Source organism: Haliotis cracherodii, unplaced genomic scaffold (genome assembly GCF_022045235.1).
Source record: "Haliotis cracherodii isolate W230 unplaced genomic scaffold, xgHalCrac1.p SCAF_17, whole genome shotgun sequence".
NCBI lineage: Eukaryota > Metazoa > Mollusca > Gastropoda > Lepetellida > Haliotidae > Haliotis > Haliotis cracherodii.
The window spans coordinates 7,867,605-7,885,478 of NW_027266272.1; the positions used below are offsets into that span (position 1 = coordinate 7,867,605).

Genomic DNA, 17,874 nt, shown 5'->3' on the forward strand with positions numbered 1-17,874 from the left:
GCTATCGTCTCTTGAGTGTATCTTTTAATTATATAAACAAACAATGATAGCAAAAATATATTTTAAACAAGAGCACAAACAGATTACTCCCAACCACGTGATCTATTAGACGCTGAGCTAAAAATAGCCCTAAACACGGAAACGCGTTCATTGATATATAACATCAACAAGATCATCGCATTCTGCTTCTGAACAGGTAGCGTATCTAACTAATTTAGTTTCATTATACATTTTCTCAGGACATTCTCACACTTATTCAGGAAAAATACATTTCTCTCGTTGAATATGTCATAGATCTAGTCAGTAACCAGGAATTGATCGTGTTCCCAGGAATACGTTGCTGTGCACGACAATTTTTTTTTATCCCATCAAAGATGTAGATCTATATAGATCTATATACGTCTTTGGACCCCTGTATCCCATTTCGGCCGTGTAGGATACACCATCGGCCTATAAAAAATATTTGGGATGTGTTTGTGCCGTCACCAACATGTTTTCTGATATGCATAACGGGTTAATGCTCCAAGAAAATCTCCGCCCTTAGGAGTACTTGGATCGATTAAGTTTCTGGGATGGACTGTCTTTTTCGTTTGTTTGTTTAGAATGGTCACGTCACCCGGAATGGGGACAATTTTGATATTGCTGACTGGTTTTCGTCTTGGGAGAAATGTGAGCATGCATTCACGTTTCTCCCAAAGAAACAAGCAAACAGACTCACAGTTTAAGATAAATATACATACACACACATATAGTGTAATAACAATGTGTAATCACACATATTAAAAAAAAACCCAAAGAAACACACACAAAAATATATATATTTATATATATATATTCATTTTTTATAAGGTCACGATATAGTTGTAAGTAGAAATGCTCGTCCACCTCATTTACATATACGACTGATGAACTGACTGAATAAAGATTGAAATGATATTATAGACCGTGTATAGATCAACAATGTTGATAAATATATGTGTGAATGCGGAGATGAATTGCGTGCTTACACATGCGAATGTAGGGACACTGATAGTGTTTATGTGGATAACAATATGTGAATATTGTCTGTTTATGTGATCAATTATTGTTAGTTTTCATCATTCTTTTTTCTGTATGTATCATGCACATGGTGTCAACGAAATATTGTGCCGTTTAAGCCAGTTTGGTGGCCTTTTGACGCCGTGCCGGTTTTGTCAGATCCATTTATAGCATACAGTTTAGTGAATTTCGCACTCTGAATGTTCTTATTTGAATTATTATACGGACAGTGTGAAACACTGTACTGTGAATATTGCACTTCATCGTTTCTAAATTATTCAATTTTTTTCATCCATGAATTCAATTTATTGTTTCTGAAGCAAATTTTGCTTCAAGACCCTGATAAGGAACTCTTTGTCCTTGAATTTAAAACTTTGTATTAATTGTGCTTCCTGGCCCGCTTTGGTTGAAAGTCACATGGAGACCGAGACGATTTAGAGATTTGTTTGTTTCACGAAATGTTTCACCTACATGTATATAGTTTGTCGTTCATGGTCTACGTTTTCAAAGTAACACAGGCTCGCTGACTTGGTTGATACATGTCATCGATCCCAATTGCGTGGATCGATGCTCATGCTATCAATCACTGGAGTGTCTGATCCAGACTCGATTACTTACAGACCGCCTTCATATAGCTGGAATAATGCTGAGTGCGGCGTTAAACAACAAACAAACAAACGTTGGACGACCTATGATGTAGGCGACTTTGGTAGTATTGGCACATTCGTGTAAGATAAGTAAATATCTATATCATATCATCCTAAGTTATTCAGTGTATTATGGCTACATTCTGTTATGATAAATACAATGGACCTAATAGCTATGCTAAAATGGATTGGACGTCTATTTTTAGCGTCTTTCCATTCCAATGGGGCAGAAAACCAAGAAAGGGTAGCGTATCGGCCCAGGGTATATATAGCAAAATAGAATCGAGATGTGTATATGACATGCTTGAAGCTATGTCTATCAAAATAGAATCGAGATATTTATATGACGTGATCGAAGGTATATATATATATAATATATTGAATCGGGATATGTGTATCACATGTTTGTAGCAATGTATATCAAAATAGAATCGAGCTATGTGTATCACATGCTTGTAGCAATGTATATCAAAATAGAATCGAGATATTTATTTGGCCTGGTTATAGATATTATGACTTGTTCCCGTCGGTGTATGTCTGAAGAAGTGTCGAGGTGACGTTAAATCATGACTGACTCTCAAACTCTCATGGATAATAAAACGAGGATGATGTCATATTAATGTGTTTATTTTGTTCAGGTCCAATGGCGTCGCTGACGGAGCAACTAAGAAACTGCAAGCTAAAGAAAGTAACAGAACCCATTAAAGATTTCTCCAGTCCCAAAACAGCCGGCTACATTACTCAAGAGGAGATAACTCTCTACCAAAACTCTGTCCTTGATGTTAATACTGAGAAATGGATGCACATTCTTAAAGAGCTGACCTTTCCGACAGAGTTATGTCCCTTGAAAATCGAAGAAGCGAGACTCTTTGTACAAATATTTGAAGACTGCTACAGGAATCTTGATTCTGAACAGATCTGTGACGTCAACTGGAGAGATACGTTAACGCCAGACGGAAAAATAATAATTGAAGACGTCACTCAGCGTTTGGAATCGGTCATGAACAAATTTACAGCAAGAGATGGTTTTGCGTTTGTGAAGACGTCAAGCAGAAGCGCCAAGGATGCACCGATGGTCCAACGACGATTCAAAGATGTGTATCATAAGTATTTAATGGAATTACCAGAAGACGAACAGAAAAATGAAAATATCCAAATCACGTGCCTTCTCAAAGCTGGATTTGAAGGCCTCAAAGTTAAAACTGCAGAAGAAGTGGTTGATATGATCTTGAGGAGTGAACGTATCTACCAAGATATGTTGCTAGCTCTGGAAATCAAAGGCAGATTTGAAGAGAACTTTGTCGTGAGGAAATTCGTTGATATTGATGTTGATATGGAGTTTAGGGGTTTTGTGTTCGGGGGAGAGCTTGTAGCCTTGTCGCAGTACAACTATCTGATTTTCTCGCAGAGGCTCCTAGACACGAGGGACCATCTCAAGGATATTCTTTGCAAATATTTTAATGACAAGGTACGCCCGATGATGAAAGAAGGGGAATTTCCAACAGCATACATAATCGATTTTGCAGTTTGTGATAACGGTAAGCACTCACACATATACAAACGCTGTTCGGTCTTGCATTATCGGTTCATGTCCGGATCAACCTATTGTGAGATGGAATACCGGATTCCCATCTAATATGCTAAGCGCCCATGGTCTTTGTCACTTTCGGTGTTCCTCCCACCTGAAGACGAAACGCTGTGATATAATTGTTATAGTGTTCAATGCAGCGTTGATATTATATTACACCGAAAAGTGTTGTCGAAGGATGTATTAGAGCCCAAGGGATGAATGTGGTTGAAATTCTGGCAAAACGATCAAGGCAACCACCAGCAGATCATTTTAAGTCTAAGGGACGCAACTCTGCTTAGAGAATTGCGAAATTAGACCATTTATCCATCCGTGATCGCTGGTTCAAACCGGACCACTGGGATCAATAGGGTTGTCACATTCTGTCGGTGGCGTGAGGTAATATGGGTGAAACATCGCTTTCAAGACTGCTTCCCTTATACAGCGACTTGGATACCCGTGAACATCCGGGTTAGAATAGGTCTTCAGCAACCCATGCTTGCCGTAAAACGACTATGCTTGTCGTAATAGGCGCTTAACGGGTGGTCAGGCTCGCTGACTTGATTGGTGCGTGTCATATCCCAATTGCGTGGATCGATGCTCATGATGTCAATCACTGGATTGCCTGGCCCAGATTCGATAATTTACAGCTTATTTACGTCATATAGCTCGAATACTGCTGAGTGCGGCATTAAACAACAAAGAACAAAAACACACAAACACGTATATGGCGCTGTTGCGGCTTCTTGTCATTGTCCGGATAAATTACGGCTTAATAGAGCTTGTCCACTGAGATACCATGCTGCATTTTAACATGGATGCCCTAATCAGACACAATATAAGGACTCCGAGACGGCCTGTCCTCTTTTTATTCCGTTAATGCCAGACAGATGAACAACTAACAAGTACCATCAATTAACGTCTTTTGGTATGACGCGGCCAGTGCCGGGGGCAGTGGACAGAGCCTCCGATCGTTCGCTTTCCAGAAAGACGGTCTATCCATGACACCCAGGAGGCGGTCTCATTCTGTCAGTGAATCTAGCCGGGTGTATAAATAGTGTGTGTGTTTTTTTATCTTACCTTCATTAAGATACTTGTTTCTGTTGGTTATTGAATGGACATTTTTTCCCATGTACCCCGCTAACAGATAAGGTTTTACTTTCATATACCCCGCTAGGAAATGCCGAAGCTCTTACTTTTGCGAATACAGTAATATCATTCAATTATCTGACAAGTGAACACCTATCAAATGCAGTATAGCGGATCTAATCGAGAATATCTGATTGTAATGCAAGGGCGATAACTATGGTCGTGTTTACATCGTTTGCTAGATATCAACGGTTCGCGAACAATACTGACGAAGACATGTTAGATACATGGGCGACAATTATGCCGTTAAGTCCACACAGGCCCTTCTGTTGCTTAAATAATTCTAGATCAATTAATATGGCGAGTGTCAGAATTGCAGTATCTTAATATATCTTGCGTAAAGATAATTTGGAGAGTGCATTTCTGACACTCATACTATATTAATTGATCTAGAAATCCACTGTACCAGACACTACACACCCACTAAAGTACACCATGCTATGACTGTTTTCTGTGTTATCCAGGTGACAAGCTGTGGGTGATCGAGATTAACCCTTTCGCCGAGACGACGGACGGCGGCTTGTTCAGTTGGCAGCACGAGCGCCATCTGTTGGAGGGAAAAGAAGGATTTCAGTTCCGGATTGTGGAGCGACCTAAACCTGGGGCCAAGGCTATGTTACCCCAGAGCGTCAAGGCGTTGTTAAAATAGAGGGAGGGTGTGGAACTGGGACCAAGGCGTTGTTGAAATAGAGGGAGGGGTGTGGAACTGGGGCCAAGGCTATGTTACCCCAGAAAGTCAAGGCGTTGTTGAAATAGAGGGAGGGTGTAGAACTGGGACCAAGGCGTTGTTGAAATAGAGGGAGGGTGTAGAACTGGGACCAAGGCGTTGCTGAAATAGAGGGAGGGTGTAGAACTGGGACCAAGGCGTTGTTGAAATAGAGGGAGGGTGTAGAACTGGGACCACGGCGTTGTTGAAATAGAGGGAGGGGTGTGGAACTGGGACAAAGGCTATGTTACCCCAGAAAGTCAAGGCGTTGTTGAAATAGAGGGAGGGTGTAGAACTGGGACCACGGCGTTGTTGAAATAGAGGGAGGGGTGTGGAACTCGGACCAAGGCGTTGTTGAAATAGAGGGAGGGGTGTGGAACTCGTACCAAGGCGTTGTTGAAATATAGGGAGGGGTGTGGAACTCGGACTAATGTGTTGTTACACCAGAATGTCAAGGCGTTGATGAAATGGGGGGAGGGGTGTGGAACTGGGGCTAAGTCCACGTTACCACCGGAGCATCAAGGCGTTGCTAAAGCGCAGGTGGGTGTGGTCAATGGGGCCAAGACTATGCTACCCCAAGGCAATGTTGAAGTGAACATTGTATGGATTGCTGACTGTAGTATTGTGTTAATGTTTCATGGTATATTTTGTATCTTTTGTACATCTGATGTAACTCCACCGTCCCAGCTTCCAGCTCTGTGTGTTTGCCAGTATATTGTCCTGCACTTTTCACGAATATTAACCAATTATTCAGATCTGAAATATTAGTTTTATATTTCCTTTATGAGATGACAATAAAACGGGTATTTTCACAGACTGTAGCCTTGTTATAATTCAATAAGTCAATTAATTAAGGAAGTGATTTTTTTAACGCTCCGGTCAGTAATATTCCACTTACCTTATTCGACGTAATAAGCGCCCACGGCGATATTTGTTAATATATTGGCTAGTGAACAATCCCAATTAGCATCCCTTCCGATTGATCAATGTACACAAGACTTATTTATTCGTGTATAATACGCACTTGTGTGTTATATGCACCCTTACTTATGGGCAATTAAATTCTGGGAAAATATATCTGTCGTATATAAACATTTCAGGCTGTCGGCATAAACCGCGAAATTTATCTTTCAACTCTATTCTAATAAGAGCCCCAAATATCTAATTTTGAGAGCGTCCTGGGCGCATATTACGTCGAATACGGTATATCAAAACGATCTGTATCGTAAAGATCCAGATGAGATTGTGTCTTTCAGCACCCCATGCTTGTCTAAGAAGTGACTAACGGTGGTGGTCAGGCACGCTGACTTGGTTGATGCATGTCATCGTATCCTATATAATCCGTAGATCGATGCTCATGATGTCAATATTGCTGCAATATTGCCAAGCACGGCGTAAAACAAAACACAAATTATTTGATGTATGTATGTGGGCGTGCGTGCGTGCATAAATACTCGCGCGCAGACAGCACCAAAAGGTGGATCGAACCAGTGTAGTTTATTCATCGCGGTGGTTGGTGCATATGCCCCGTTCGACATGTCAACCACCGGGTCACATGACCTTTCAAAGGTTTCGTGGGCGGATATTAAAGACTAGGCTTCGGAGCTTTACACCTCTATCGTATGCTTGTCGTAAGACATTCGTCACCACTCGCCTCTTTCCGTAACCTGCAAGAATCGCTATTCGGCTTGTCCCGGAATAACACGAGTTGGTCACGAATGGTCATAAGAGACGACTAACGGGATCGGGTGGTCAGACCCGCTGGTTGATGCATGTCATCGTATCCTAATTGTGTGGATCGATGCTCATTATGTCACTGTACAATCACTATATTGTCTGGTCCAGATTCGATTATTTACAGACCGCCGTCATACAATTGTAATATTGCTGAATTCGGCGTTAAACAACAAACAAACAAACAAACAAACAAAACAAACAACAATTTTCTTTTACCGGGCAGTTTAAATGCGGTATACATTATTTATCTAAACAAGAAATTCAAACGAGAAACAAATCTCTACTTGAACCACTATGCGAATATTACTGTAAATACCGGTGAATGTGTTAGCCGACAGCGAGGACTACCGACACACGCTGTATCGATCTCAAGAACCGCTCCGTTCCATGCAGACTTGGTTGATGCCACGAGAACGATGTTGCCTGTGTGGAATTCGCCGCGATACAAGCTGCTCCTTGCACACATTGACTGTAGAAGTTACACATAGAGATGTAGGAGCATGTCTCGCATATGGGAGCGGACATTATATTGTATATATTTATCGATTGTAAAATCAAATAACTGAAATTTCTCATTGTGACAGAACCGTCACGCCATTCTTTGGATCAGGCAGCAGTCGGTGGTGCAGTATGTAGAGGGGGGTAACTTTCCATTCCTGAATAATAATAGAGAGAGAGAGAATAATGTTTATCATAGTGTCACATGTTATATACACTTAATACTAAAACACGTACACGAACAATACAATATGACATCCGACCAGGTATGGCCTACGAGACACTTAGACATAAAAGCAAATTATAACGTCATGATCTGGATAAGGTAAAATAAGACATATACTAACACAATGTTTAAAATTAAGGTTGGGTTATGAACACGCACGCACGCTCGCACGCACACGCCAAATTACTTATAAAGTCACGCACGCAATCATACACAAACACGTAGATACCCCCACACACATCACACACACAAATACATGCACACACAAACGCACACACACACACACACACATACCATACGTACATTATACCACACACACCATACGTACATTATACCACACACACTCACGCACACCATACGTACATTATACGCACCCCACACACACGCACGCACACACCCACACGTACACATACACCATACGTACATTATAGGGGGGGGGGGGGGGGTCTTACACAAGCATTGGCAAGTTTACATGGAATATGTTCTTGGTAGTGCACCTCCACACACACACATGTTTGCACTGCATGTATGGTTCATATGCTGAGTGAGTGAGTATGGTTTTACGCCGCTTTTAGCAATATTCCAGCAATATCACGGCGGGGGACACCAGTAATGGGTTTCACTTATTGTACCCATGTCGGGAATCGAACCCGGGTGTTCGGCGTGACGAGCGAACGCTTTAACCACTAGGCTACCCGAACGCCCCTCATATGCTATGATCTTACGTCCCTATTGTATCGTTGCATGGTCCTAAATGGGACCTATAAACATGTGTTTACTACTTGTAGTTAAAGAAGCCGATGTTGTGTTTACATAAATTCATCTCGGTATGCGAAAAAGCTTAAAGTGTTCATTCATATGAGCTAATTTATCTTTAAGTTAGACTAACATCTAGTCTCTGAAATGAGTTGTTAAATTATCTTTAAATAAATATCATAAAAAGTAGCCTATGAGACTTTCTTCGTTTTCAGTACTGATGCTGCAGTAATCTAGACTTGCCCACTATTACTTGCATGAAACACGGAGACTGTCTTTATATTTGGCTGTTTTGACTTATATTTCCATAACTCTTTTGACAAGTTCCCTTGAATTAATCCTGCTTCGCGGAAAGTGATTTTCTCAATGGTCTTGTTTTGGGGTTCAGACCGATCTTCTGTGTAACATCCTTCAGACTTGTATATTCATGTATATAGTTGGCATATATCAGTTGGTCAGGTATAGAGTTGTTCATGGAAACATCCAGAATTGGGCGATTGATAGTGAAAACATATTAATGAAAAGGTTTTAATGTTTTTAACCAAAACATTTAAACCATTATAAACCATTATCATCTAACAAGCAATAGGGGCTTAACTTTGGAAAACAATTTGGGAAAAACGATAAGAATTTGTCTTATTGTCCAATAATATTTATCACGTGCCAGTTCAACACCGCAGATGGATTTGATTTTGAAAATTTCCCATTTGTTTCATTCATACCATGGATAATTATTTTCTGAAAGATTTCTCAGACACAATGGTACCTGACCACGATGACATGTTTACGGTACCATTGTTATCAAACTAACTGTAAATGCATGTGAAATAAACATGTGTAAGAAAAATACTTCAATTTTGCGAATAAGACAAGAGAAAAATCCGTCGTTTCGTTTCTCGCCATGATGTAATCTGAGGGGCAACAGAAAGTATATCGATTTTGTTTTTCATTTAATTTGAATTTGAATTTGAAAATAATCTATGGCCGGGGAATTTGGTGTAAAAATATGTTGGTTCAATAAAGACGGGGGTAAGAAATGAACTTACAAGCCTATGACCTATACACTGTTGGTAATGTAAACTTGCACCGAAAAAGCAAATTTATTGATTTTAAAAGATAAGATGTCTACGATACCCACCAGTAGCTGTGTATAATGCGAAAACATATTTTTTAATTTTTATTTTTTTAATCAAATTATATTTTTTTAAATAAACCATCTATAAGTTTTTTTGAGTGCTCTCTAAGCGCCAGTACAGTTAAATTCTTGGATGACTAAGATATTTTCAACTGAAAATGAAACATAAGATAAAATCAGCTGACAGGTAGAGTTTATTTGGCTCCTCAGTCTATATACTCACCCGATCCAGGAAATATTACCTACTACTAGCACAGAGTTGTTAGCAACTATGACCTGCTACTAGTAGGTACAAAGACGGTCTCTACGTCTCTGGAGACTAACATTTACTGCTAGTACTAGCTAACGGCAAAGGAGCATGTCTAAAATGATTTTCATTGGTCAACGAGTCTACGTCGACGGTATGCAGGCCAGGCTCTGTCTCAACAGAAAAATAAATAGATTACCGCAGAGCAACTTCAGCCTGTAACCAGCTAGCTTTCTAGATGTAGAAGTAGCTTCGTAATGGTGAAATGCGCCATGCAAACCTTTCGACCACCATTCCAGTATGTTCCCAGTCACCAGGAATTACAAATAGAATCTACATTATCATGAAGAAAATTATACAGTAACCATTGACAATTACATCACCAGCTTTTCACATGACCTCGTCATGCATCATCATCCGCCGCCATTTTGTGTAAGGTCACGTCATTTGTTCCACTCAACCTAGGCCAAGTTTAGACTAGTTAATTGTGTCTTTTCTCTAAATAGAGCACAACAAACGTGGGTGTTTTCATAACAATAAATACTCTTCAATATTCCTACCATTGCCACAAATGGGAACGTAATGTCGTGCGTGTTTTCTACAGGTAGCCTTGCATTCTTTGCGTCCCTAGAAACAACGTCGACGTGCACAAGCAAGGTCACGCATCATAAATGCCGTTTATTCTAAAAGAAAGAGTGCTTTACCGAAACAGTATGTCCTACAGTACCACCTATCGTATATTGTATTGGAGTTGTTGCCTGGTATCAAGCGCCCATGTTTTGACGCGAATCACTTGCATCCAAAGACGATTGGGTCACGTTCCTTTTCAGAATCGCTCGTTTCTTCTAGTCCAACTGGTAGTAATTACTAGTAATTAGTACTTACATATATATACTATTATATGTCGTATTTTGTTTACATTTCAGCAGTATGCATCGGAGGCAGGAAATTTATTCAAGCTCTGAAGTCCCAAACAACTGAAAATGCTCCAAAACACCATCACGTGACCCTGGTATTCTCAAAGTGCTGATGAAAGTGTTTGTTTTGTAGGCCTAAATTTTTGTTGATAGTAGAGAGGCTGATTGATAGACTTTATAACAAGTCATGATCAACATTCCCCAACTGTTAGTTAATTACACTGGTCAGTCTACATCTGTATTGTTTCTTTGCAACCTCTGTCAACAAACTCAAATTTATCCATTTATACCTGAATAATTGTGTTGTCATATTTTAAGATTATGACTAGGCCTACAGCATCTAACTAACTGTAATCCTCTGATAACTAAATGTCTGAAGGCAAAATACCATTTTATTGATGAATATACCTCCATTTAACTCATACAATTTAGTGTAGGGTGTAATGTTGGAATGTTTTTGTTGACAGTAGCAGACACTACATCTGCCTATGAACAATGGACAGAACTGAGAATACCATATCATGAACCGTAGTGAACACTGCTGGCAACATCCTGTTTTAGTAAGTATAATTGAATCCCCAATTATAATGTCATTGTACATACAAAAAATGACATAGTGTTGTTTTTAAATAGTGATCTGTTTGGCAGTGTTTTATATATTGTATATTTTTCATTTCACTTTGTCTACTGGCCTGCATTTGTCCTTGTCATTTTCCTGTTATTTCTGATACATTCCAAAATAAGATTTGTCTGTACAGTACCAGTACACTTTAATAAGGACTAAGAGCAAATGTGCCTATTTCTCAGTGTTTTAGACAATTTGTGTTGTACCCAAATAGAGGGAATATTGTTACTGTAGTTCTTGTTATTGTCTTGGTGGCAAGTGCCACATGATCATGGGCACTACTTCAGCATGTTTAGTTATACACATTTACCAGTGAAGATCAGGGTCAGAATTGGTCTTCAGCAAACCATGCTTGCTTTAAGAGGCGACTATCCTTGTCATAAGAGGCGACTAACGTGATTGAGGGGTCAGGCTCAGAGACCATGTTGATGCATGTCATCGTATCCCATTGGCATGGATTGATGCCCACGATGTCATTTACTGGATTGTCAGGTCCAGATTTGATTATTTACAGGCAGCTGTCAAAGCACGAATATTGCTTAGTACAGCATTAAACAACAAACAAACAAAGTTATACAGTTCAATTTTTAAATAATCTTATACTCTAGTATTATAATGTGCTATTTTTATTGATTATTATGAATACAGACTGTTTGTATCAGTTTGTAAGAGACACAAACCAAGGTTCCCACAACTATCTGCACATGCTTTGTCGTAACACAATTAATACGGTATCTTCAGGTTATGTATGTTTGTAAAATGTGCTAGAAAGTGTCCACTTTAGTTGTAAAATCAGTATCTTCCTCACAACAGAGCTAATGTGCACTACCTTGTTGTGGTATTTTCTGTTGAACTCGTCTCTGTCTTTCTCAAGTTATGTTTGTGCAAGGTGCCTACCTGGTGTATTGATAATATTACCTGACAAGAGTCAAGTTTGCTCATCATATTCTGAAATACGTGTCTCCAATCTAATAGAAATGGGAAAAGTAATACAAGCGAGTCACCATCATTTTAACCGATGCTAGGGTTGTCAGCATAAAGTATATGTTTTTTTATTAATATTATAAATATTAAAACTCTTTGCACCTGAATTGGAAGAATTGAACATTATAAGAAAACTGCTATGTTCCTTTTCAGCTGACAGGCTGTTTGTGGAAGATGTAAGGTCAAGTGCTAGGGCCCCCTGTTTAGTTTAGACCTACATTGTAAATGTTTGCACTAGACCATGCACTACAGGGCTTACCCAAACCTCTTAAAACTGGGGACAAATTTACTTTCTAATCTTAAAAATATCATCTTGATTCTCTAATCATACTGTTAAAATTATGTTTTACGTACTTATCTAATCTCTCTGGAATTCCTAATCCAATTAGATAGTAATGTCCAATATTTTTTAATATATTTGCAGATAACAAATTGCTATAGACTAATAAGGCAACTGCTATATTATATTCTGACTCTTTACTGGACTCACCAGACTCTGCACTGTATACTACTGAACACAATGAAGTATCAACGTCTTTTGCACGAGGTTCTGTTGTGTGTATTTCAATAACTTGCACATTTATGAACTTTAACCTTAATGTAATCCTTGAATCCATTGATGCTTTATTTTTACATTTCTTTAATAACCTACAATTGTTATGAAGCTGTCATTTTTTGTGTGGTTCCAGGAATAAAGTCACCAGAAATGTATTCAAAATTTTTATCTGAGTTTGAGTATGACCAACATGGCAGATATGTTTAAAATGTTGTTTTCTTCCACTTCTCAGACATATAAGTTATTGTACCGTAAGTCATCTATAGTGTAAAAACATGTTGATTCATTTGTTTGCATATTTAGCTATTCCAGAACTGTTAGATGATATTAAATTGCTGTAGAAGGAATTTATTTCCATCTATAATGTCATTATGGTATACCAGTGTGTATGACAATTGTTTTGAAATTCATCAATATCTTCAAATATGATCTATTGTATCCAGTGACTGACATGTTAGAAAGAAGGAAGTTAGGCAGCACCCAATCAGAGAGAGTACCATTAGACACATGTGATCAAGTCCAATTCAACACATTGCCCTTATGTATGATGGTCACTGTCAAATGTTTTTCATGGATCTCTGTGTTTGAAAACCAACTCATCCTGATAATAGGTTTCTGATTATATTGCCTATTAACTTACACAAGATACACAATTTTGAGTAATAAACAGTTGAATGTAGAAATCTGTTAATGTTGACAGGAAGAGAACAGTCATTATCTTAGGGTTATGTTGAATATCATTAACATGATTAAGGCTTTAATGACTTATTGATAAATAAGAAATATACACAGCAAATTCTGTCATTGTCATTGTAGTATTTGTCTATACTATTACTTAAACACTACATTAATAGCCATAATCACATTCAATTACAGGGATCGATTTCTCTACATACAAGCCCCACCAGTGCAGGTAAACACATTGCTGGGTCCACTTGCACAGAACAATTTTAGCACTTCAATTATTGTAAATCCTTAAGATCACGATCTTAGGCTTCGGCTACAATCACTGTCCAACTGATCAAAGGGATTGTAGGCTATGATCATTGTAAGCTACAAGCGAAACTTACAATTGGTCCAAACCAGTCTTAAGTAGCTAAGATCGTTGTGGTCCCTGAATAAACTTGACAAAATGGCGTGCAGGACCTCATCTAATTCACATAAATATTCTGCCTTATGTTCAAATATTGCCTCGTTATTTTGTTAACTTTATGATTCAAATCAACACTTTAATTTAAGATTTAACGTCAGAAATATCGTTAATTGCAATGGTGAACCACTTAACTATTGAATCGATAGCTAAAAGTAAAAGTACTCTACCCACCGGACTCAATGCTGAAAGAAGTGGGAAACAACATACCTTTTCACTAATCAAGGGAAGGATAAAAAGTTGTATGCAAGCGATTAGTAACGTCCGTGACCTTTTCGATAACTCAAGGGCAGCTAATCATAGTTTATACTCTAGATGAGAGTGGTTTTCCTTTGTGTAAGCATGTAGCGTAGAATCTACCTTGCCCAGTGTATTAATGTTGTAGAATCGCTGAGCTCCCCCTGTTATTCTTTTCGGTCCCATTCGTGTCAGTTATTTTGTCTTTAGTTCATCATTAAATTAATCTACAAATAAATATTAGATGAAGTCAAACATGTTTAAATCTAAAATCGAGTTGGCAGGGGACGAGGGATTTTAAAATCTGAATTAAAAAGAAAAGAAAAGTATTTATTAAACAAGCAAATACACATGATGAGACATTTGAAATTTGTGTAAAATTTCCCATAAATAGCAAAAGTAAAATTTACACCTTCTTAAAATAATTATCAATATAATTAATACCAAGTGAATGTATATTAAACAACTGCTTTCTCGAAACATTATTCATTATTATTATTTCCCATGCATTCTTGAAATCCTGCGTCTTCCTGTGTTTTGAAAAGGTACTCATAACATCCTTTGTCACAGCAACGAAATGAAAGCATGAAGGATATATTTAGGATTTTACGAAAAGCTCCCCCATGTTATGTTATTAGGAAATATTTTTAGTATTATTTATTTTAATTTTCATAATGATTGTGTCACTAAATAATATATTTATTCGTATTTCAATACTTTTGATAAAAAAACATGAGTAGGTATTTCTCAAGTTGAAACAGATAACAATTCCTAAATCATGACACTATTAATGCCAACAAAAATATATGCCATCATTCTAGTAATCGTTTCCTTCAAATTATTGGCACCTTTCTTGAAACTGTGCAAGGTGCCATGGAGGGAGGTACATGTTGTGTCGTGAACAGTTCCACTTATTGTATACGCAGGCAACTGTAGACAGGAGTCAAGTTTAAGATATTTGTACCTCCACCGTTGAAGATTTCAATCTTAGATGAGCCGTCTTACAATCACACTAAGATGGGTTTGTGCAAGTGGAATAGGACAATTGTATGGTGATTGTAAAATTGATTGTAGCCGCCTAAGATCGATTGTAACTAAGATTGTTCTGTGCAAGTAGGCCCAGGTGTCGGTAACTATTAGGTGAGGTTAGGTCGCACCCAGTGCAGGTAACATTTCCAACCATAAGTGGAAAACTGAATTCTTTTAGAACTGGCTGCAAGTCTTTTCGAATCCAGGAAACAAAAGTTCATGAAAATAGTGAAATACACAGGTGGTCTGAATGCATTGAACTTGCAGGACTCTTCACAATTACCACTAGAACAGTCACTCATGAGGTTACAATCACAACAGACACTTTGAGACTTCTGTTTAAGGTTGTTTACTCGATATCATGATATGAAAAGGCATGTACAGATTCACGTCAAAATAAATTCTAGAGCACATTCTCAAGGGTTTTTTTTCTTTGAATTTATTTAAAATTCAAAATAACAGAAAATTTTGGTGGTGCAACCTGCTTAGTTCACTTTGTTGCACCTGGTGCAGGTGGTAAGACAGAAAAAAATGAAATCGTACCCTGAATTATAGACCAAGGCCCCGATGACTATGACTATGGAGTAGCATTGATTATCATCGTCATATTTTTTATTTCAGTTGGCTGACAACAGCATCTCTCCTGATCAAGTGAAAAGGAATCCTATGACACCGCTTGATCTTTGTCTGACATGGAAATCTGCAAATCAAATAAGGTGGAAGAATAACATCTGGTTAAAAAATTTATGTGGAAAAGTAAGTTGTTCTTTTACATTTTGGGTAAGATTAAACTTCCAAATTTCATCAGGGGTTTGAAAATTAAAGGATGATAAATTCCTCATGGCTTGTTGTGTGTTATTTATCCACTGTTTCCTTTTTTTGGACTTTTATTTTTATAAAATATACATTAAATGTAAAACTAGGCAAAAAGTCAGCAAAATCAGTCAAAATCAAGAAGGTCCGAAATCGCAAACATAACTGCATTGAGGTGGGTGTCTGAGTTGAAGCAAATATTGATCTGAACAATAATCTGTCAGCAGGTCAAAAATCACCCACGTAACTGCTGTTATCTGAACACAGTTCAGGTTTGAGATTCACCATGAACTTTTCAGGTATTGAGGGGTTGTGGGGTCCAAAAGTCATCTGAAAATGATTGAACACATGAATAATGGACAAGAAATTTAAATTACAACATAAAATAGAATGGTCATGTGTGTAAAGACATATCATGTTCAATGGTCACTTTCAAATTTATCTTCCTTTTAAGGTGGTCGAAAATAACATGGCTGCGGATATAACGACACATAACATAGACCAATGTTGATATATGTTGGTTAGTTGCTTGTTATTGTAACAAGATGACAGTGATAATATCTAGATTCTAAATATGGCCACCATGTCAACCATATTGAATTTGTCGTCCATGCTAAATTATATTACATTGTACTTTGGGGCATAGTATTATTTTTTTAACTGCTGTTACTTTAACTGCACATACTTCACATGTGCCCCCTTATCTACATTTACTGCATTTTCGTTTAGTCCTTTTGGTTTTATGCATATACCGGTAAATTGGAGTGATGAATGGAAAATATCAACACTGTAAATGGTGACACAGGAGTGTATTAAATGTAATGAATTGATCTAAGTGTTAAAATGAAAATGATATTGAGAAAACAGCCACATAATAAAATATATAAGTACCCTTTATCAGAGCGGCAAATCAGTTCTAGAAATGTGAATTTTATTGGGATTCCAAACTGTATATTTGTTCAAGATAAGGATTTGAAATATCTGATGTTGGTTCTTTTTGTAATGTTGCAACATAAACATAAATACAGTCATCCCTTGCTAAAACACCCTTCATGAAATACCACAGATTGGCTTAAACTTCAGGTAAAATACATGGGTCCCATACATTTAAATACTTCCCCCACAAACACATTTATAGGTCATCGGAAATAGCATATCAACAAATCTGCTCTGAAATTATGCAAGTTAGTCCTGTTGTAAGGATGCACAGATGTTCTTGAGAAGTGTTCATTGTATACATCTAGACTTAGGACATGTGTTTGCAATCTATTTGATTAAGTTTAGTCATATTTTTTATTTGAAACACTATGTGCTTCTTAAAACACTTGCCTTCAACTATTTGTTCTTATGTTTTTGATCATGCAACTTTCTATGTACTTATTGGGTTGGAATTATCAAAAGGGTAGCAGTTTTGGGGCACCATTGTTGAGAAATATGCCAGAAAATAAATCTTGAAAGTGTGCTTTCACTAATTGTTGTTAATAAAGTGTATAAATGGGCTGAGAAATGTGTGAATTTGAAATATTTGAAATATTTTATTTAAGGTTTGAGATAAAATGCAAATTTTACAGTATTTTAACAGAGCTCCAGATAAGATTTTTGATTCAGTTTTTTGTGGTTTCAGATATCTGCTTTAAAGTGATGTCATGAACTGGATGCTGCACTCTTGATTCCAACACTAATATTGTCATGACCAAATGTTAAAGTTCATATTCAGCAAGTTGAAGATAACTGACACCATCTTTAAGTATAAGTTTCACAAATATGATATTCAGAAGTTTTTTGTTTTCACTACTGATGTATATATAGTATAAAAAAATGGATTTCTGTATAGAATAGAATAAAGTATTGGAATAC

At 37.6% G+C, this 17,874-nt stretch overlaps 1 protein-coding gene and 1 long non-coding RNA gene across 5 annotated transcripts; both read left to right on the top strand.

The window, feature by feature from the left end:
• The first annotated feature begins 116 nt into the window (after nucleotides 1-116).
• Nucleotides 117-5,092, top strand: LOC139464311 (uncharacterized). 2 transcript variants are annotated; one of them, XM_071245831.1, is made up of 3 exons: nucleotides 117-196; nucleotides 2,324-3,223; nucleotides 4,866-5,092. In XM_071245831.1, exons 2-3 carry the CDS (start codon nucleotides 2,329-2,331, stop codon nucleotides 5,048-5,050), a joined length of 1,080 nt encoding a protein of 359 aa, XP_071101932.1. In that variant the 5' UTR covers nucleotides 117-196; nucleotides 2,324-2,328; the 3' UTR covers nucleotides 5,051-5,092. The 2 variants fall into 2 exon arrangements, with proteins under 2 accessions (XP_071101932.1, XP_071101934.1); XM_071245833.1 differs by lacking the exon at nucleotides 117-196 and adding an exon at nucleotides 1,673-1,734.
• A 4,627-nt stretch (nucleotides 5,093-9,719) lies between these two features.
• Nucleotides 9,720-17,842, top strand: LOC139464312 (uncharacterized). Of its 3 annotated transcripts, none has more exons than XR_011653103.1 (5): nucleotides 9,720-10,138; nucleotides 10,633-10,752; nucleotides 11,091-11,183; nucleotides 15,826-15,960; nucleotides 17,642-17,842. It is a non-coding gene; the product is annotated as an uncharacterized lncRNA (long non-coding RNA). The 3 variants fall into 3 exon arrangements; XR_011653101.1 differs by having other exon boundaries at nucleotides 10,633-10,718; XR_011653102.1 differs by having other exon boundaries at nucleotides 10,636-10,718.
• The last annotated feature ends 32 nt before the right edge of the window (nucleotides 17,843-17,874 follow it).